The sequence below is a fragment of the Typopeltis vanoorti genome, chromosome 14 (genome assembly GCF_054136105.1).
Source record: "Typopeltis vanoorti isolate ZY-2024b chromosome 14, IOZ_Tvanoo_1.0, whole genome shotgun sequence".
Lineage (NCBI taxonomy): Eukaryota > Metazoa > Arthropoda > Arachnida > Uropygi > Thelyphonidae > Typopeltis > Typopeltis vanoorti.
Window position 1 is genome coordinate 33,544,615 of NC_143562.1, and position 23,503 is coordinate 33,568,117.

Sequence of the window (23,503 nt, forward strand, 5' to 3'; positions counted from 1 at the left end):
CTTTCGGCTTTCAGTCTAATCTTTTTCACTCACTGTTTTGAGCAAATTTGTGTGTTTCTGCAATTTTAATATTGTTTCCCTGACGATGTCTCAGTGACTGAGCTGAAATCCACGAGTGATTAAATGTGTTGTTTATATTATTTATTTATTTATTTATTTAACACAAATTATTTATATGTGCTGTATTTATTTCATTAAACCTTAAAATGAGGTTCAAATCAACACGAGTCTAAATAGTTGAAGATATGGTAGTTATTGCAGTATGCAAGTGTTTGACCTCCTCCAATGAGTCGTCAAACTCCATGGGAAGTAATATTAATACTTTATACTCTAAGCTTACTGTGATTGTTAACCTGGCAATGTTTGGCAAAAACAAATGGCAGAAATGTAAAAAATAAATTGTGTTTTAACTATTAATAATTTTAGAAAGGATGACTATCAAATACTAATTTGAGAATGGAGGATGCACAATTGCAAATCGAAAACCAAATGAATAACCAAAAACAAACAATTTATGAAATGTGATTGGTTATAAGCAAATTATGGGACAATTCAAAGCGATACTGTATGTTACTTAATGTTATTTTCAAATTGTCACTCAACAATCCATATTGACAATGCAGACATATTGACTGCATGATATTGATAGATGTATCATTTACCTAACTATTGAAAATGACAAAGCACTATTATGTTAAGGAAAAAATCTCTCTTGTTACAAGTCAAAAAATATGCCTATATTTAATATTATTAAATCATCAGTGATCAACTTATTCCTGTTATATGTAGTATTTATTACATAAGTTTACAGTATGTTTCAAGAATATAATTGAGAAAAAACTTCCATGTTAAACCAAGCTAAAAATCTTTCTCTCTCTCTCTCTCTTTTTAAAATAGAAAATAAAGGAAAGAAAGATCTTCTTAAGTAGAGCAACCATATAATATTCAACAACAGAAATACACAACTAACCTCAAGTGTGAGAATTTCTGTTTGAAGCTGTTTTTGAAATTCTAGAAATTTTTCAATTGTAAGCTTCTTGTCCAAGTTCTCTCCAAAGAAAAATGTGGCTAGAGCACTACTGAAGCCCTTATAAATATTTCCTGTATTGATATGATCACGATGACGCATGCCAACACTAGTTTGATTCCTAATTATTGTTTGAACCTGAAAATAAATATAAAAACATAAAATTACATCTATGACTAAGACTTTATATTCATGCTGATTTTAAAGTTTAACGGAATTAAAACATTACTTTAATAGATATCATATCTGGAAACTTTTCCATGTTACTCCTCTAAATAAATTAATTTATATGGTTATTTTGCCTATTTTTCTTTAGGAATATTCCTTTTATGATGTCATTGGCATTTTACTCAATTTATAGGGCATTACTGATGTTTGATGTTTTAAAGACAGATACATGAAGAATATAAGGAAGGAATAATTTTGGATGGATGAGCATCCTGGCATTTGGCAAAAAGGTTTATATTACTGCTGAATTCTCATGGAAAGGCTTAGACGTTGGTTATACATTCTCACTAAATAGCTTAAGGAAATTACAATGTACAATAGAATATACATTAAAATAAATTTTAATACACTTCCAATATTTCGGCAACATCACGTTGCCATTATCACAGGAACTTAAATACAAGACACGTGCACGCAAGCACAACACACAGTAAATGAGGAATGAAGCAGGAAGCTATTCTTTCTCCTAAAAGTCCTGATGGTGCCCCCTAGCAGGCAATGTTGGTATTCTTGGCTGATTGGGCTGAAGGTCTTCTCATGTAGGTTTCCCAAATTTGGGGCAGTCTCATGCAACCAAATATTTGAGGTTTGGATTGTTTCTTAGGGCTGAGATTGATTCCATGAATAGCCTTTCATATTTGAAATTCTACAGTGTATTATCATGGCTTTCTTCCACCATATTCTATGGCAGGTATCCAGCGCATGGTCTGCAAGACCAGAGTGGCCGTATTGGTGAAACCGGATGTAGTCCTCGTGTTCTGAAATTCTGATATTAGCTGTCCTGCCTGTTTGGCCAAAGTAGGACAGCTTACAACTGCAAGGGACTTGGTATACACCAGGTAGGTCTGGGGGGGGGGGGGTCTTTAGTGGAGCAGATAAGGGATGCCAATTTTTTATAAGGTCTGTAACAAGAAGTTAAGTCATGTTGTTTTAGGATTTTTGTAATTTTTTCCGAGATGCCTTGGATATAGGGAATGGTGATATATTTAGAGTAATCCTTGTTGTGAAAGGGGGGGGGTTGTGGTTTATTGGTTTCAATATTTTTTGGATTTTTTTTGGGGGGGGGTAGCCATTGGCTAAGAAAGCGTTGCGAATGTGGTTTAGTTCTGTAGTTAGGGCATTGTCATTGGAAAAAATAAGTTTAGCTTTGTTGTGTAGTGCCTTAATGACTCCATATTGTTGTGAGGGGGGGAGGGGATTGTTGGTGAATGTATCTGCCTGTATGGGTGGGTTTTTTATAAACCGAGAAACCAAGGTTCCATCAGGATGGTGGGTGACTAGTGTGTCTAAGAAAGGAAGGCAGTTGTTTTTTTTTTCTTCTTCCAGGGTGAACTTGATTCTGGGGTGTTGGTTGTTTAAGTGTGTTAGGAAGGAGAGGAATGCATCAGAGCCATGTGGCCAAATAGTGAACACATCATCAACATAGCGAAGCCATATGGTTGGTTTTTGTGGCAGAGTTTAAGGCTTTCTCTTCAAAAGTCTGCATATAAAAGTTGGCCAAAAGTGGGGAGAGTGGAGAACCCATGGCTGTCCCCTCTATTTGTTTGTAGAATTTTCCTTGCCAAACAAAACAGCCTGAGTTCATTGTGACTGAAATAGGGCTGTGATATCGGGAGGAAATTTAGCTTGGATTAGCTCTAAGGATTCTTTGAGTGGGACATTTGTGAATAGGGAGGAGACATCAAAACTGACCATTACGTCAGTGTGTTTGAGTGTAAGGTTTTCTATGCTGGCTTTGAAGTGGGCTGAGTTTTTTGTGTGTGTGAAGGTGTGTTGCCAGTATAGTGAGTGTTTGAGGGCTTTGGCCAAATGTTTAGCTAGTTTGTATGTGGGGGGAATCAATGGCATCGACTATGAGACGTAATGGCACATTTTCTTTATGTATTTTTGGGAGTCCATATATACGGGAGGGGGGGGGGGGGGCAATGGAGTTAAACGATTTTAATTTGTTAGTGACTTCTACAGGCCAAGAAGTGACCTTCTTAAGGAGCCTGTGGAGTTTTCTAATTTGTGAGTTGGTGGGATTGTACTCGATAGGGAGGTAAGTAGCCCGATCTAACAATAGAGCATTCAGCTTACGTGTGTAATCCTTTTGGTTAAGTAATACAGTAGTGCTCCTTTATCTGCTTTGGTGATTATTATTTCCTTGTTTTTCTTTAATTCTTGCAGAGATTTAATTTCCTAATTGGGCATGTTGGTTTATGGTGGTTTTGCTTTGGTCAGAACACAAGCCACATCCAGTCTAATATCGTTGGCGACGTGGTTTATAAGGTGTCGTATCTCGCGTTCAATTTGAATCATAATGTCTTCAGCAGGTATTCTTGTGGGTGCAATAGTGCGCTCTATTGCACCCAGAAGAATACCTGCTGAAGACATTATGATACAAATTGAATGCGGAATATGACACCTTCCAAACGACATCGCCAACGATATTAGACTGGATGTGGCTTGTGTTCTGACCAAAGCAAAACTACCAAAAATCAACATGTCCAATAAGGAAATTAAATCTCTGCAAGAATTAAAGAAAAACAAGGAAATAATAATCACCAAAGTGGATAAAGGGAACGGCACTGTATTAATTAACCAAAAGGATTACACAAGTAAGCTGAATGCTCTATTGTTAGATCGGGCTACTTACCTCCCTATCGAGTACAATCCCACCAACTCACAAATTAGAAAACTCCACAGGCTCCTTAAGAAGGTCACTTCTTAGAATATAGAAGTCACTAATAAATTAAAACCGTTTCACTCCATACCCCCCCCCCCCCGTATATATGGGCTCCCAAAAATACATAAAGAAAATGTGCCATTATGTCCCATAGTGGATAGCATTGATTCCCCCACATACAAACTAGCTAAACATTGGGCCAAAGCATGCATGCACGCACGCACACGCGCACGCACACACACACGCACACACACACTATACTGGCAACACATCTTCCCACATAAAAAACTCAGCCCACTTCAAAGCCAGCATAGAAAACTTTACATTCAAACACACTGACGTAATGGTCAGTTTATGGAGACTTTTGAAGGGAAAGCCTTAAACTCTGCCTCACAAAAACCAACCATATGGCTTCGCTATGTTGATGATGTGTTCATTATTTGGCCACATGGCTCCAATGCACTCCTCTCCTTCCTAACACACTTAAACAACCAACACCCCAGAATCAAGTTCATCCTGGAAGAAGAAAAAAAAAAACAACTGCTTTCCTTTCTTAGACACACTAGTCACCCACCATCCTGATGGAACCTCGGTTTTCTCAGTTTATAGAAAACCCACCCATATAGGCAGATACATTCACCAACAATCCCCCCCCCCCCCCTCACAACAATATGGAGTCATTAAGACACTACACAACAAAGCTAAACTTATTTGTTCCAATGACAATACCTTAACCACAGAACTAAACCACATTCTCAACACTTTCTTGGTCAATGGCTACCCCCCAAAAAAATTCCAAAAAATATTGAAACCAATAAACCAGAACCCCCCCACCCCTTCACAACAAGGATTACTCTAAATATATCACCATTCCCTATATCCGAGGCACCTCGGAAAAAATTACAAAAATCCTAAAACAACATGATTTAACTTCTTGTTACAGACCTTATAAAAAATTGGCATCCCTTATCTGCTCCACTAAAGACCAACTCCACCCCCCCCCCAGACCTACCTGGTGTATACCAAGTCCCTTGCAGTTGTAAGCTGTCCTACTTTGGCCAAACAGGCAGGACAGCTAATATCAGAATTTCAGAACACGAGGACTACATCCGGTTTCACCAATACGGCCACTCTGGTCTTGCAGACCATGCGCTGGATACCTGCCATAGAATATGGTGAAAGAAAGCCATGATAATACACTGTAGAATTTCAAATATGAAAGGCTATTCATGGAATCAATCTCAGCCCTAAGAAACAATCCAAACCTCAACAAATTTGGTTGCATGAGACTGCCCCAAATTTGGGAAACCTACATGAGAAGACCTTCAGCCCAATCAGCCAAGAATACCAACATTGCCTGCTAGGGGGCACCATCAGGACTTTTAGGAGAAAGAATAGCTTCCTGCTTCGTTCCTCATTTACTGTGTGCTGTGCTTGCGTGCACGTGTTTGTATTTAAGTTCCTGTGATAATGGCAACGTGACGTTGGCGAAATATTGGAAATTTATTTTAATGTATATTCTATTGTACATTGTAATTTCCTTAAGCTATTTAGTAAGAATTACTGCTGAAGTATGACTGAAAGGAAGGAGGGGGGTCGGAAATGTGGAGATAGAGATGTTGGTAAGACAAAGGTATGTGAATTTAAAAATAAGGTTTCAAAGGTGGACTGTGAATACTTTGAGAAGAAGGTAAAAGATAGGGATTTTTGGGGAATATGGTGAAACAAGATTATGGTGGAAGTAACGAGGTATGAGCCATTTCGACTGTGTATCATCTTCGGAGCTCATGGGAAAAGTGGACTAGAAGGGGAAAAAAGTCCACTTTTATTTTATGTAACCATCAAAAATAGTTTTAATAATATTATTTCTTAATATTAATTTCTAGCACATGGCAACAGTTTTTAATTGTTGATAAATAACAGCCCACTGATTGTTATTTTCAGTTCAAAATACCTGTACTTTCATTTCATTAAAGTTAATTATTAGTGTGGTTATCATGTAATTTGTTGTTTTATAGTCAAGCCACAGCTACCTTTAAAGATTTCACATACTTTGTCTTACCCACAACTCTCCCACATCTCTATCTCCACATTTCCAACCCCCCCCCCCCTTTCTTTCAGTCATGACATCATAAAAGGAGTACTCCTAAAGAAAAATAGGCAAAATAGCCATAAAAATTAACATTACTTTAACGACTCCAATATTTCATCTCTATCACAGAGATATCAATCAGGATATAATATAAGAATTGCAATGCACACACAGAGCTAGTGGTAGCAATTAAACTGTAAGCTTACAGTCTTATGAGGAATGTCCTCATAAAATAAAATATTGGTTGCTACAAAGAGAGATTGAGTTGGTTTTTTAAGATCTGCTTCCAATTTAAAAAAAAAAAAAAAAAAAAGAATTCTATTTGATTCTATGCAGCATGTCTAAGGTATAGTCAGACTGATCATGATTGTGGCAGCAAATGTAATCCTTATGTTCTTCAAGACAAACCAGTATGTGTGTAATAAGAAAATTTGCAAGTACAAGAAAACTTTATATACACCTGGAAGTGAAGGTGAAGGGTAACTGTTGTTAAGGGAATAGAGAAGGGCAGTCAGCTTGATGTGGGATCTGAAAGCAATGCAGAGATTATATTTCTTTTAAGTTCCTGCTATTTTCTGAGGCATCTCAGATACAGAAAATGCTAACAGCATTACCATAATCTGTATTTTGAGTGAAATGGGATAGAGAAAAGACCAAGTATTTTGTTAATTATGTTAGAATTATAGCCTTTAGATACTGTGATGAATGTAGTAAATTCAGCCGTAAGTCTAGTAAGAACAGAGAATTGAAAGCTCTATAGCTTAACTAGAGTTTTTATATCATATTATTGGAGGAATTCTATTCTTGAGAGATGCTTGTGACATTAAATTAAGAATTATAAACATGTTAACACAAGAATATTTTAATGCTTGCCAAAGCATTAAAATATTATTCATTTCATTTCAGATTCAGATTCATTTCAGACTGAAACTAATGCTAGTTTCAGTCTGAAACTAGCAGACTATCCTCAGTGGCTTGATAGGAACAGTTTTAACAAGGTGGAATACAAATGTGGCTGCATCTAAACTTATCACCTCATCTAGAAGGGAATTTAATTTCTTCAGTTGCCTGTTGGTGGGTTCATGATTAAGTTCTTGGTATGTTGCCCAATCTCAAAGTAAAAGAGAAATTTTTCTTCTGTAGTTTGAAGAATCCATAATTACTGTCCTTTTTCTGGTCGCTCTTTAAGGAGTAGTGAAACACTCATCCTCTCAAAAGGACATGATTTTGCTATAGTCCCTAAAAAGATTCCTTATTTAGATTTCCTGGTTAACATCGAACAGAACCTTAGTCATCTCTCCAGTGAAAAGGCTAATTCTCTCTGCCTAGAAGTTACTTCTACGCCACTCAAAGCCAAGCTTTCTCCTTCCAACATATCTCTTTCTGAAAAGAAAGTGCTACATTCCTTAAGAAACAGCAATCACCTTGTTATCACTAAAGCATACAAAGGAAAAGTGATAGTAATCATGGATTCTTCAAACTACAGAAGAAAAATTTCTCTTTTACTTTGAGATCGCTCAACATACCAAGAACTTGATCATGAACCCACCAACAGGCAACTGAAAATATCAAATTCCCTTCTAGATGAGGTGATAAGTTTAGATGCAGACATGACAGAAAGGTTAAAAACACATTTTGCAAGACCTGCTAGATTTTATGGTCTACCTAAAATTCACAAGACAGACATTCCTCTCTGTCCTATATTTGACTGTACTGGTTCACCTACTTATCGCATAGCCAAATATTTAGCAAAATTATTGAAATCACATACAGGCAAATCACACTCTTTTTTTGAAAAACTCTTCGGATTTCTTAAATAAATTAAAAAATATCTCATTACAACCTACTGATCTTATGGTGAGCTTCGATGTAGAATCTCTATATACTAATGTACCTCTCACAGAGACTTTACAATTACTTGCTGAAATCTTCCCACAAGATATCGTAAAATTATTCGATTTTGTGATGCACTCTGAATATTTCTTATGTCAAAACAAATTCCACAACCAAGTGGAAGGAAAAGCCATGAGAAGTCCACTTTCACCTGCTTTAGCCAACTTTTATTTTGTAGATCTAGAAGACATCCTGTTTCATCTATATTCCCTCAACCAACCTTTTGGGTGAGATATATATAGATGACATCTTTTCAGTGTGGCCTCACAACAGAGATTCCTTACCTTCCTTTTTAGCCAAAATCAATTCCTTACATCCTTGTATTAAGTTTACCATGGAGATTGAAAAAGAAAACACGTTATCCTTTTTAGACATCCTCCTCATCCACTCATCTTCAGGTATTCCGACAACAACAGTCTACAGAAAACCCACTTTTACTGGACGTTACATTCTCAAACAATCTACCCATCAATCCTTATCAAAAAACAGGAATCATAAAATGTTTAATTCGATGACCTAGAACTAACTGCTCAACTCCCCACAAATTACAGAAAGAACTCTCAACGATCAAACATCGCGTGAAATTAAATGGCTTCTCTGAAAAAACTACGCAACATCTGTTCGATTCCTACAATCCAATCCAAAACAACAAAGAATTAATATGCTGAGTTACAATTCCATATATTTCCGGGATTTCAGAACCAATTTCAAGAATTCTGAAGAAATATGATTTAACAGCCACTTATATCCCTATTAACAAAATATCCACTTATTTCCCCTCTTCTAAAGATAAACGTTCAACTATGTCTGTCTCTGCCTGGTGTATATCAAGTTCCTTGTAACTACAATCTGTTGTACTTTGGACAAACCAGAAGCTCTATAGAAAAAAGAATACAAGAACATCAATCATACATTCTTCACAACAAATCCGATAAGTTTGGATTGGCGCAGCACGCGATAGAGACAAGCCACAACATTCTCTGGTCCAAGACTCGCCTTTTACACAGATGTCACTATAAATTTGAATGCCTATTCAAAGAGAGTGCTGAGGCCTTACTTCAACGCCCTAACTTGAATCAAAATGACTGTATATCCTTGTCAAAAATATGGAAAGTTTAATCCGGATAATGCACTAAAAAAAAAATTTTTTTTTAATTGAGACCTTTAATTCTTACATTAGTCTAATGTTATCTTTAATTGAATTTATAAATTATGATTGTTATATGAACTGTGAATTAATACCTATAATTTATTCGTCACTGATGAAATTTACCTCTCTTTAATGCTTAGCAATTTAACATCACGCGGCTCATTCTACTTTTGAATGATCAACTGTTTGTATTCCATCTTGTAAAAACTGTTCCTATCAAGCCATTGAGGATAGTCTATTAGTTTCAGACTGAAATATTTGGCAAACATTAAAATATTCTTGTGTTAACATGTTTATAATTTTTAATATTATTGAAGAGGATAGGGGGAAGAATGAAGAGGAAACTAGTGAATGCATATTGGCCTGTGTGAGTAGGTCTTCTATAAACTATGAAGGAAAGAGAAAGTTAGGAAGATACAGGATTCTAGAAAAGTGTCTTCAGAAGCTCAACTATTGTTATTTTCTTTCTATGGTGAACTGAATGCTAGGGTGTTGGCTGTTGAGATTGAGGAGGATAATGTTTGATGTGTCTGAGACATGTGGCCAAATTGCGAAAAAACCATCAAATAGCTAGATGGAAAGCTTAAGCAGCATCAAGAACAAGTTTTTCTCCCTCTCACCTTTCCTAGCTAATTTCATAGATATATCTTATATATACATATATACTATAATATATAAAATATACAAAATGTACAAACAGATATATATATATATATATATATATATATAAGCAGTATATCTGGTTGAAAAAGACAAGTCAAACCTGCATTAGAGTGAAATCTGCAAGGAAAGAGGAAGAGAGGTTAAACTAGAGATGAGCTGGAGGAGAAAGGAGTAGAAGAAGAAGAGCTCAAAAAGAGTGGAAAAAACTGGACACAAATGAAAAGAGAAACACAAAACAGAGTCAGATGGAGATCCATAGTCGAGATCCTATGTTCCCAATGGAGTGAAGCAGAATAAGTAAGTAAATGACCAATAAGAAAATAGGGAGTGGGATCATAAGCAGCATGTACATTATTATGGTTGATTACTTTTGTTAATTCAGTGAGGCAAGAATATTATATTTTTAAATAATTTTTTACTTTGTGAGTAAGTGTAGCCATAATCTAAAAACTTCAGAGCAGTGTTGTCTCTAAGGAAGACATTCATTTTTTGGTTGTATTCAACCAAAAAATGAATCTCTAAAATGAATCTCTATGCTTTTTATAATTTATGTAGAGATAAAAAAAAAATAGAGTTTATATTCCCATAGCTTGCAGTATTCAAAAATATTAAATTAATACTTGCAAAAAAACTACATAAAAAAAGTAAAATCAGCTTAATAAATCAATGAGTAGTTTCATACAACACTATTGTGTACCTCTTCAGATTGATACAGTAAACAGAGATATAAAGCGGTATTAACATAAAGATTTCTAAATAAGTCATTTTTTAAAAAAAAATCATTCCACATGTTCATAACTTATTTTAATGGTATTAACAACACCAAACAAACTATTTTATAAAAAAAATAAAAAAATAAATAAATAAAAGATGCCTACTAACTAGCTTATATTTCACTGACTTTTCAAATCAGCATCTTCAAAGCACAAAACAGCATGCTATAGTTTACGAGCAACAATGAGTAAGTGAAACAATTGAAATCATAATAGACAAAATATCTAAAGTCCTAATTTGGCACCCTCTAATGTTGTAAAAAAAAACAGCAGTATGACAGCTACGTAGGAGTCGAGCTTAAGATAACAGTCTCCCAAATTTTTGACAAATTAATGCAACCATACTTGTCCAGGTTAGGAGAATTCTTCATATTCTTCATAGCCATTGTTGACTCTAGCATATTAGTTTTCTTCCATCTAAATCCTGTATGAAGGAGTATCCAAAGCGTGGTCTGCCAGTCCTGCCTTGCCATAATAATGGCAGCGAATGCATTTTTTATGTTCTTCAAGGCAGATGCTAACAGAACTTCCTGTATGCCCATAGTAGGCCAAGTCACATTCACAAGGAACTTCATACACTCCAGAATAAGCTAGAGGCTGAAGTTTATCCTTAGGAGAGCAAATCAGAGTTGCTAATTTAATATGCGGTTTGAATGTGGTGCAAAAGCCATGTTTTATTAGTACGTTGGCTATCTTTTCTGATGTACGTCTGACATAGAGAATAGGAACAGTAATGTTTTGTTCCTGTGTATTAGATCACGGAAAAGTAATGGGGCTATGTAGTGTTTTATCTATTTTGTAGGAATTGCAGCCATTGGCCAAAAAAAGTATGGTGCAGATATTTAAGTTATGTGGAAAGAGCTGTATCATTCGAACAAATCGCTCTGGCTCTGTGCATAAGTGTTTTTAAAATACCATACTATATGGCTGGATGATGATGTGATTGTTTATGTAGATATTTTCCTGTGTGTGTGTGCGTGCGCGCACGTGCTTGTGTGTGGTGTGTGTTGGCTTTCTGTAAATGGAAAAAGATAGTGATTCATCTGAAAGGTAGGTGACTAACGTGTCAAGAAAAGGTAAACAGTTATTAGATTATTTTTCTACTGTGAAGTGAAGTGCAAATTCAGAAGAAGGCTAGTTCAGAAGCCTTAAGGTAGCAGTCCTACCACTAAACTATTCCATCGTCAGGCTAGTCCCCTGACATGGAGAACATAATTCTACTTGAAAGCTGACAGAAAAAGATAATCTGATTGAATCTATAGAAAACGACCCTGGAATGGAAAAGTTAAACAAAAATGGAAAACTACAAAATATAATACACATAGCAAACTGGAATGTAGGAGGATTAGCATATAAAGAAATAAATTTGGACCAACTATTAAATGAAAGAAATTTTAAAATAGCAGTAATCACTGAAACAAAAAAGAAATTAAAAGGAACTATGAGAACCAAAAATTTTAATGTGATGTACAGTGGAGTTGACAGCGACCAAAGAGCACAAGCAGGAGTCATAATTTGGATTCATAAGTCCCTTTCAAAACAGTTAAAACATTATAAATTATGGAATGAAAGAATAATAGAAGTTAGAATAAAAATAGATAGAGGCTATTTAACAATAATTGGTTTATATGCCCCAGAAGAAGGAAGAGAACAGGATAATATTGATTTTTATAATAAGCTACAAAACATACATAATAAAATAAATAAAAATGATAAGCTATATTATAAGCTATGACAACCTTTATCATTATAGTTGATAGACCAACTAATCTTCCTTGAGTCATTGCTGTTCGTAAATAATTTTTAATCAGTTTAAGCTTAGAAAAACTTCTTTTGCACTTGCTACGCTAACAGGAATTGTTAGAATTGTTTTCACTGTTTATGTGTTTTTTTCCCCCAGTATTACTTTAATAATTATAAAAAAGTTGTCATTACAAGAGCAGATGAGCATAATGCCACAGTAGTTATGAATACTAGTGAGTACCAACAAGAAATAAACATCTTACTTAGATATCCTGTTGAAAAAGGGGATCAATTTTGCTCTTTTTCAGCCTTCATAAAAATAATTACACACTCAGAAATATATTATACTCTTAAGAAATACCTTATCAAATTCTTCATAATCCACATTCCCATCTCCATTTAAGTCAAACATCCGAAAAGCTATTTCAAAATGCCTTTTTGATGCTGCAAAAAAAAATAATTGTTTAGAAAAAAAATATTAGATTTAAATCAGTAAATAAAAAATATATTAATCAACACTTTACACACTGTCCCAAGACTAATCATGTGAGGCTTACTTCAGTCTTGCTAATTTGTTCATACCTTTCCTGAATTTAAGAAGCATTAGTATGACCAAACCTAAATGTGCAATGCATTCCATTAGTAACTATCCTCCATAAAAAAAAAAAAAAATCTATTCCTTATACTCTTGATTAATGTCCAGTAATTCCCTTCTCCATTCACCTAATACCACCACAACATATCCTCCATTTCTCTATCATGGGATGAAAGATCTAAAGGTCTCTATCTATTCCACATGATCTTTTCATGAATAAGTGTCTGGGTCAATTTCCTCTTTTTTTTTTTTTTTCCTTCTCCTAAATCAAACCATTCAAATTACAATTCGTTATATATGATTTATGGAGCCAACGACTGTTTGAGATAAAAACTTTAATTTTTTTTTTTCTTGTATAATGAGACCTGTGGAATATCTGTAACTATAGAATTACATGATACAATTAATTGTAGCAAGTGATTAATTGTCACTTTTTTTGACTCAATTTTTAATTGTAGCAAGTGATTAACTGTAATAAAATTAATTTTTATACAGATATTTTGTCTTCTGTATCATAAGGCACCATCAGTGTGAAGCAGTGGTGGCTGGTGAAAATTTTAAGTGGGGGCGCAGCATATAAAAAAAAAAAAAAACTTTTTTTTCCTAATCAGTAACGAATTTATTAATAAATAAATTTACATGTTAAAAAATTGCTTTATTAAAAATATTTCATCCTCACCATGAACAAACACCAATAATAAAAGTTTCGTATCAATAGACAAGCGCAAACGAATATCGGCGTTAGATCGCAGCGTATTTGTTTCGTGTAATGATAATTGAAAAAAAATATAATTCTTTTCATATTTTCAACAGTGACACTCGTCATAATTCAGCCTTGTATCTATAATAAATAAATAAATATGTTATTTTAACAAAATAAAAAAGATTTACAAAACATAGTTCACCACGCACACACACACCAGTAATAAACGTTTCATATCTCACAGAAATAACGCACGCAATAATAAGATACACTGCCCAGACGGCAGTGTATCTAATGATGTAACGTGCAATGACAAACGCAAACGAATATTGCCGTTAGATCGCAGTGCATTTGTTTTGTGTAACGATAATTGAAAATATATAATTCTTTTCATTATTTTCAACAGTGACACTCATAATTCAGCCTTGTATCTATAATAAATAAATAATTATATGTTTTTTTAACAAAATAAAATAAGATTTACAAAAAATAGTTCACCATGCACACGCACCAATAATAAATGTTTCATATCTCACAGAAATAACGCGTGCAATAATAAGATACACTGCCCAGACAGCAGTATATCTAATGACGTAACATGCAATGACAATGCGCTTGTCATTGCACTGGATGTGGGCAAACGAATATCGGCGTTAGATCGCAGTGCATTTGTTTCATAATCTAAAGCATTAATAGAACAATTCCAATTACAACTATTCAATTAATGTTGAAATATAAGCTGTAACCTTTAACATGTTGTATTGCATTTATATAATGTTGTAAGCATTGTTATTATTTATAAACGCAAACAAAATTTATTTTTTTCATTTTTTCCTTGGGGGTGCTGCAGTGTCGCAGTGCTTATGTACGGGCTGCCACTGGTGTGAACAGCAATAAGGAATGTGAATAAAGATGCAGTAGAGTGCATGTATTAAATTGGAATCCCTCTATATATATACAGTCATGTGTTCCTAGGTTAAAACTATTGGGCTGAAAATAAAAATTAAAACAGATGAATTAAAAAAACAAACAAACTTCAGATTATAAATTTAATTTAGTTGAGAATGACAATTTTCCCCCACTTAAGGAATGATAAGGCAATCATTAACATTGAGATTAGGTCGATGAAGTATGTTCATGTTTATAAATGGAAATATATGTAACAGCCTGATGTTTTCTCATTGGATCCCATGGCTAGTGTTTTCAATCCCAAGTTATGCCTGGACGGATTTGCGGTTTGATAAACCAGATGTTGCCCTGATGTCCAGAGATATTTTATTGACAGATCTTCCTCTTTATCCATAGTAAGATAAGTTGCACGAACATGGTATTTTGTATATGGCATGTAACATCAATGGTGAGAGTTTGTATATTAGAGAAGGCAGCAGGTTATGAATTCGGTTGATGGGTTTATAGGTAGTGATGAGTTCATATTTTTTCATAATTTTTGCTACCAATTCAGAGATGCCTTTAGTATATGGTATAGGAGTCCTCTGGACTTCTTCTTGACTAGGTTGCAGTATAGGAGAACTGTTAATTATTTTCAAATTATTCTTGGATTATAATCATTTCATAGGATTGTTTGTTCGAGAGTTTCCAGTTCTTGTTTAAGAGAGGAACAAATTAGAGGAACAAATCTTGTATGCTCTAGATATCATATTTTTGAGATTGATGTGTACTGAGGTATTGTGGATATATAGCAACTTGTAAAAGTTGGATTTTGGTAGACAGAAGTGAAAATGGATCCATCTTGTTTATGTTGGATGTGCACATCTAAAAAGGAAATTACTTTTGATGATTCTTTTTCTAGTGTGAACTTAATACAAAGATGTAAGGTGTTGATTTTTTGTAGAAATATATGGAGTTCTGGTTCAAACTGCAAAGACATCATCAATGTACTGCAGCCAAATTGTTGGTTTTGGGTCGAGAGAGAAAATTCTTTCCTTCAGTTCAAGATTGGCTAGGTTAAGTGATAGCATTGAGCCCACTGCAGTTCCTTCCACTTGCATGTATATTTTATCTTTTAATCATGTAAATTTGAAAAAGTCAAGTATGATTGATGGAAATTTTTGGGCTAGAAATTCTACTGTCTCTTTGTGAGGGATACTTGAGAAGTTAGAGAGAGAGACAATGTCAAAGCTTATCAACATGATTATATATCTGTCAGTTTTATGTCTTATTTGTGAAAGAAATTTTTTTATTGAAGAAGCTGAGTGGCCAATGAGGAGGTGAAGAAGATTAGACAGAAATTGGAGATTTTATGAGTGGGACTGCCTATAGAATCCACAACAGGTCTAAGTGAACAGTTATTTTTATGTACTTTCAGTAAGCCATATATTCTAGAGGTCTTGCATGTAAGATGAAGCATTTTTATATAATAAATTAATTTTTACTGTACATATGTGGTTCTATAATTAAAAATTTAATGAACAAATTCCTGATAAGTATCCTCAGGGATGTACAGGATATTATGATAGTATTATAAGAAAAAGTCACATCATTACTAACTTCCAATCAACTATTTTAATTTGATCTGTTATCTGTCAAGACTCCAACATTATCATATCTTATATTTCTGTCTCCTGGCAAGATCTATGCAAGTATACTTGAGAAACAGTTGAGAAGAATTGTGGAAGAAAAGCTTGGTGAAGAACAAGCTGGATTCAGGCCAAATAGAGGCTGTCAGGATCAGATCTTCACTTTACGACAAATAGTCGAGAAAGCATGGGAATATAACAAAGATCTGTATTTAAGTTTTGTCGATCTGGAAAAGGCATATGACAAGGTGCCAAGAGAGAGAAGCTATTCAATACGCTGCAGTTATATGGTGTCAATGGGGCATTATATCAAGCAATACTTAGTCTTTATTTGAGTTGTAAGTCAGCAGTTAGAATTGAAGGAAGTACAGGAAGATGGTTTAATGTTAAATCTGGTGTCAGACAAGGATGTACATTATCCCCTCTGTTATTCATTATCTATATGGATCACATTATGAAGGAAAGTGGTATTAAACATGATATCAAAATTGGAGATGTTAATGTCAGCTCTTTGCTTTATGCGGATGATGTTATACTTCTAAATAAATTCGCTACAAGTCTGCAAGATTCTCTGACTAAATTGAATAGCTGTTGTAATAGATATGGTATGAAGGTCAGCAATAAAAAGACAAAGACAATGAAAATAGGCAGAATTGTTGAAAATGTCAGCTGTGTTGTGAATGGAGAACCTGTGGAACAAGTAAAACATTTCAGCTATTTAGGCACGATTTTTACTGAAGATGGTAAATTAAATATAGAAATAGACAACCGAATCAGCAAAGGTAGTATGGTGGGAAGTCAATTGAATAAATTCATATGGAATAAGAGAGAAATTAGTCGGAACACTAAATTAACTGTATACAAGACAGTGTTCAAACCAGTTTTAACTTATGGATCTGAGAGCTGGGTCAGAAGTAAAACACTTGACCAAAGACTAGAGACCACAGATATGAGAGTCCTGAGAAAGATTATAGGCGTGAACAGATGGCATCAATGGCAGTATCATATTAAAAATGAGGATATTAGGAAAGAACTTGACATTGTCAGCATCCAGGAATGCGTTAGCAGAGCTAATCTCAGGTAGTATGGTCACTTAAACAGAATGGGCAAAGAAAGATTAGCAAACAAGCGTTCTCTGCCAGGTTGACAGCAAAACAACCCAGAGGAAGACCAAGATATAGGTGGATTGATACGGTACAAAGTGCTTTAGACGATAGAAATATAAGATCTGATAATGTTGGAGTGTTGACAAGTAACAGACTGATTTGGAGGAAAATTGTAGATAGGAAATTAATAATGATGTAATTTTTTTCATGTAGTACTATCATATCCTGTACACCCCTTGAGGGTACATGGCAGGAATTTGACGATGATGATGATGATATTTCTGTCTTTTAAAGCACTTTTTACTGTATCAATCCACCCACATCTTGGTCTTCCTCTGGATCCGTTTTCAGCCAACATGGCAAAAGACACTTGTTTTGCTAATCTTTCTTCTCCCATTCTCTTTAAGTAACCATACCACCTGAGATATTAGCTATTAGCTCTGCTAACACATTCCTGAATGTTAACAATGGCAAATTCTTTCATAATATTCTCATTTTTAATATGATATTGCCATCGATGCCATCTGTTCACTTCAAATTTTTCTCAGAACTCTCACATCTGTGGTCTTCAGTCTTTGATCAAGTGTTTTATTTCTAACCCAGCTCTCAGATCCACAAGTTTGAACACTGTCTTTTACAGTATATAGCTAATTTAGTTTTTACTAATCTCTTTTTTATTCCATATAAATTTATTCAGCTGACTACCAACCATACCAGCTTTACTAACTGTGAGTGAGCAAGAGATATATGAAGAAATTATCAAACTTGATGTTAATAAGGCTGTGGGACTTGATGATATATCACCACATATTTTGAAGGAATTATGTCAAGGAGTTGACATATATGTTTAATATGAGTCTTACATTGGGTCAAGTTCCAAAGGAGCAGAAGGAAGAAAAGATTATACTGCTTCATATAGAAGGTGATAACTCAAGCATCAAAATATAGGTCAAACTTTGTGTCAGGCATAGTGGTTAAAATGTTGGAGAAGCTGGTGAGAAACAGGATTCAGAATTGGATTGACAACAGTGTATTATCTTTGATGGACAGCACGGATTTGTTAAAGGGAGGTCATATTTTACTAGTCTACTTACTTATAAGGTGACAATGGTATTGGACAAGGGAGATGGATACACAGTGGTATACTTAGATTTTGCAAAGGCTTTTTGTAGATTCCAGCATGATAAAAGTTGATAGTTAAACTAGTGGAGGGGATTGGATATTAGACTAGCGCACCGGATTGGAGATTGGCTATCTGATAGATGTCAGCAAGTCATGTATGGGGAAGCAATATTCCGGAAGAGGAAAATCACTAGTGGTGTGCATTAGAGGTCTATTTTAGGGCCATTGCTGTTTAACCAGTATGTTAATGATATTGGGGAAGATTTGAATGAAGATATTCTGTTGTTTGCAGAAGATGCAAAGTTGGGATGAGGAGTAAAGTAGATGTTTTGGCCATACAAGGACCTGAATAGGCTGAGTGACTGGAGTGGGCACAGGAGTAAGGATGCCAGCTCACGTTGCAAAATGTAAATTTTTAAAATTTGAAAAATGAAGATAGGATGCAGAATTTACTCATCATCAATTTCCTGATATATATCCACAAGAGGTGTTCAGGTTGCTATGATAGCACTACATGATTAAATTTACATTATTATTAACCTCCTATCAACAATTTTCTGCCAAATCAGTCTATTACTTGTGAGCACTCCAATATTGTCATATCTAACATGTGCTTCTAATGCACTACTGACAGAATCAATCCACCCTGGCACCAAACCTGTTCTTCTAACCTTTCCTCACCCATTCTGTTTAAGTGACTATATCACTTTAGAATAGTTCTGCTGACAAATTCTTGAATTGCTAACGATGTCAAGTTCCTTTCTAACATCATCTTTTTTTTATTATAATTCTGCCATTGATGCCATTTGATTCATTCCTCTAATTTTTCTCAGAACCTACATATCTGTGGCCTCTAGTCTTTGATCAAGTGCTTTATTTCTGACCAAACTCTCAGATCCATAATTTAAAACTGGTTTGAACACTGTCTTGTATACTGCTAGTTTGGTGTTTTGGGCAATTTCTCTCTTATTCCATAAAAATTTATCCAGCTGGCTACCCACCAGCTTTGCTTATTCTGTTGTCTATTTCCAGATTTAACTTGCCATCTTCACTAAAAATTGTGCCTAAATATTTGAAATATTTTACTTGTTCGATAGGCTCTCTATTCGGAATGAAATTCATATATATGCTCAATGTTTCTGTCTATTTTTCATAGTTTTGGTCTTTTTATTGCAGATTTTCATGTCAAATTTACAGCTGTTATTCAATTTAGTTTGAGAATCCTGGAGACTCGCACTACATGTTTAGGAGTACAACATTATCTGCATAAAGCAAAGAGCTAAGTTTAACATCTCCAATTCTTTCACTGTACAAGGGTGGTGCAAAAATCGATGTATCCACCTATTGACCAATAACTATCTCAAGAGTAGTGGTGAAGATTTTAGAAAAGTTGGTTAGGGAAAGCTAGCATTTGGAAATTGGGTAAGAAAGAATGGCTACTTTGCAATGAACAGAACAGGTTTTACAAAGGTAAGGTCATGTTTTAGCAACTTGCTCACATTCTTTAATAATGTTAACATTGAACTATACAAGGGGGAATGGATAAACTATGATATCCTTTCTTTTAGGCTTGCACGGTGATCCGAATGCATTTTTGGAAATTATGGAGACAACTACCGTGTTTGAATATTTTTTTTTATTTTTATTTATTTTTTTTTAATTATTATTATTTTTTTTTTTCACCAGAGGTCAGGCCAACAATTGTGGTAGCGGTTAGTCAGTGTCTTTAACGAACCAGTATGATTGTAGTATAGCTTGTTTCTTGTGTATATTTGTATGCTCCAGAAGATGACCTTGACATAAAGGTCGAAACGTCGAATTGTAAAATTTTAGTAATATTAAACTAAAGTTTTTATTCAAACACGGTAGTTGTCTCCATAATTTCCAAAAAAGATAAACTATGATACTTTTAGATTTTGCTAAGGCTTTTGACACAATATAGCATGTAAGACTGTTGCATAAATTGGAGAATATGGGATTGCATTATAAAATATTGGCATGGATAGGATGGCTAACTGACAGATATTAAAAAGTGGTATATGGAGGATGTTAATCTGCAAAATTTAAAGTAGCTAGTAGTGTACCACAAGGGTCAGTACTTGGTCCACAGTCATTCAATTTGTACATTAATGACATTGGTAAGGATTTGACAGGCAACATGTAGCTATTTGCTGATAATTATTATTATTATTATTAAGAGCAACTCCAAGGAGTCCTTAGACGCATCGAGGGAGGCCCTAAACATCATGTCAAGAACAACTATTGAACATCCACACAGTATCTATCATACTTTGCCTTGAACTCGTTCATAGTCATGGCACCCACAACAGACTCTGGCAGCTTATTCCACTCATTTACCACTCTTCAAGTAAAAAACCTAGCTCTAACACCCTTGCTAACCACACTCTTGCCCAGTTTCCATCGATGGCCCCTAGTCCTCCCACCACCAGTCCTGTTCTCAAAAATATCCTCTGAATTAATCTTATAGAAACCTTTCAGTAATTTGAATGTCTCAATCATATCACCCCTTTTCCGCCTATCAACCAATTTCTGCAACCCACAAATCTTCAACCTGTTCTCATAAGGTTCATTCTATAGACCTGCTATCATCTTAGTCACTTGCCTCTGGATCCTCTCCACCTCCTCCCCATCAAGAAGAAAGCCTGCCGCCCAAATCTGGGCACAAGATGGGGTCTTATCAAGGCTTGATACCGAGGAACAATAACTTGCTTGTCTCTCCTCATCAAAGTATTCTTCAGTAACCAAGTGATTTGATGAGCTGATTTAGCCACTTTTGCAATGTGCCCCATAAACTTCAACTCCCTATCCACCAACACTCCCAAAGTCCTGGCCTCGTCAATCTCCTGGAGTACAGTTCCAGCAATGTGGTATACTGCTGCTAATCTTTTCACCCTAAAATGAATAACCTTACATTTTGCCACATTAAATTGACATCCATTCTCCTTAGCCCAGTCCTCCAATCTATCCAAATCATTCTGCAAAATTTTGACATCATGTGCATTCACTATTGCTCTACCCAACTTTGCATCATCAGCAAACAAATGAACACTTCCTCTCAGATCCTTTCCTATATCGTTAATGAACATATTAAATAGTAGTGGTCCAAGAACAGAATCCTGTGGCATACCACTAGTCACAAGCCGTCTTTTGGACTCTACTCCTGAATAAATTACTCTCTGATATTTCTCCATCAACCACCCTCCTATCCATCTCACCAACCCTACATCCATCCCCATATGCTGCAGTTTACTGATTAGAATTCCATGTGGTATCCCCTGTCAAAGGCCTTAGCAAGGTCCAGCGGTATCACTGTAAATCCATTACCCTTATCCAGTTCAGCCATCACTATGTTATAAAACATGAGCAAGTTACTGAGGCATGATCTACCCTTCACAAAACCATCTATCCATTCCTTTATTTTTCTCTTGACCACTTTCTCCAAGACCTTGACAACGACTCCTGATATGCTGATCGGTCGGTAATTTGCAACAGCAGTTTTGGAACCTCCTTTATGCAGTGGAACTATTTTCCCCTCTTTCCACCCCCTCGGGACTAACCCAGACCTGAGACTCAAACAAAATGGTCAAGGGCACTGACAATTCTTTAGTCGCTTCATGTAAGACCTGAGCTGGTATACTATCCAATCCTACAGATGTATTCCTTCACCTCCACTTCATTCACCACAATTTCCGTATATTCCTTCATTCCTGCAATATCACCACCTGGATGATATACTCTTGCAAAGTGCTCACTCAGTAATTCCCCTATACAAACTGATTCAGTTACCTCCCTACCATCGGCATTCCTTAAAATCATCCACCGTATACAATTTTTCTTTTACTTGCAGCATATTGAAAAAACTGTTCGGGATTCTCTTTAGCTTGCATGGCTAATTTCCTTTCATAATCTGCTTTTGCTTTTCTTACCACACTCGTTACCCTTCTGGCCTGTGCTTTATACCGTTCATGTGTCTGCAGGTCACCTTTCTCCTTAAATTCCCTCCATAGTTGTTTCTTTTTTTGCAGCTCAAGCTTAATGGTGTTATTCATCCATTTAACCTCTACTTGATTTACTATTCGGACTCTAGGTATACAGTCAGCCATTACCTCCAGCAAACACTCCTTAACCTCCCATGCACTATCAACATCCAGCCCTTGCAGTTTTATATGCCATGGCACTGAACCAAGCAATCTCCTAAGCTTGTCATACTTACCAACCCAGTAATTCCACATGTACCCTGTCTTAATTGAAATTTCCACACATTTAGCCACCTCCCAGGTCAAGCTTATGATCACTCTCACCAATTGGTGGCAACGTGGTCATATTCATTACTGTCAAATTCTCAGATGCAATTACTAGGTCAAGCACTCTTGAACCCCTAGTATATTCCATTGCACGCTGTCTCAGATAGTTATCCCTTAATAACTGCATAAAATCCAATTCCTTCCTCCCATGTGTCCTCTCCTCCTTCCAATCAATGTTACCATAGTTGAAATCCCCTATAATAATTACCCTCCTTCCACTCATTGCATCTATTTGCTTATGCATACTATCTCCACCATCTATTCCATCACCTGGTCTATAGCAGCACCCAACTGTATGTTTTGTTCTGTTAGTCTCAATCTCACACCAAATAGCCTCAAATGTGCTCTTTTCACTATCCTGCAGTTCAACTTCTATTCTCCTTGGCTGCAGCAGTTCAACAGCTATCATCAATAACACTCCTCCCCCCATTTTTTTCTCTCTGTCCTTCCTGAACACACTATACCCTTCACATTTTATCCCACTAGCTATATCATCTTCTTTAATTAAAAAAATATCATCTTCTGTCAACCCTGTTTCACTAATACCAATAACCTGTGGCCAGAAAGAATTTTTGACCAAGACCAAAATTCTTCCTTCTTGTTCCTAATACTCCTGGCATTAGTATACATGAAATGCAGAAGCCCATTAGTCCCACCCCTATCTTGATGCCTTATACTAACTATCCCATTCTCATTTGTTGTCCTTCGTACTAGCTCATGCATATTATACACATTCTTGCACTCAACTGCCTCACTGATGTCTGCATATCCACTTTCACTTCATTCAGCAACACCTTTTCCACTCTCCGCACACCAAATCCATTCAAATGAAACCATCCATCTTGTATAAATCCTTTCACCCATCAAACTCACTCCAC

The 23,503-nt window shown here is 35.5% G+C and overlaps 1 protein-coding gene across 4 annotated transcripts in view; it reads right to left on the reverse strand.

Moving 5' to 3' along the window:
• Nucleotides 1-23,503, reverse strand: part of MICU1 (Mitochondrial calcium uptake 1) — a 308,863-nt gene that overhangs the window by 63,593 nt on the left and 221,767 nt on the right. For all 4 annotated transcript variants that reach the window (XM_090403891.1, XM_090403889.1, XM_090403890.1 and 1 more), the window contains 2 exons: nt 12,599-12,681; nt 971-1,165 (listed from right to left, as the gene is read on the reverse strand). In XM_090403891.1, the coding sequence (XP_090260017.1) occupies nt 971-1,165; nt 12,599-12,681 (278 nt within the window). The remainder of the gene's footprint in view (nt 1-970; nt 1,166-12,598; nt 12,682-23,503) is intronic.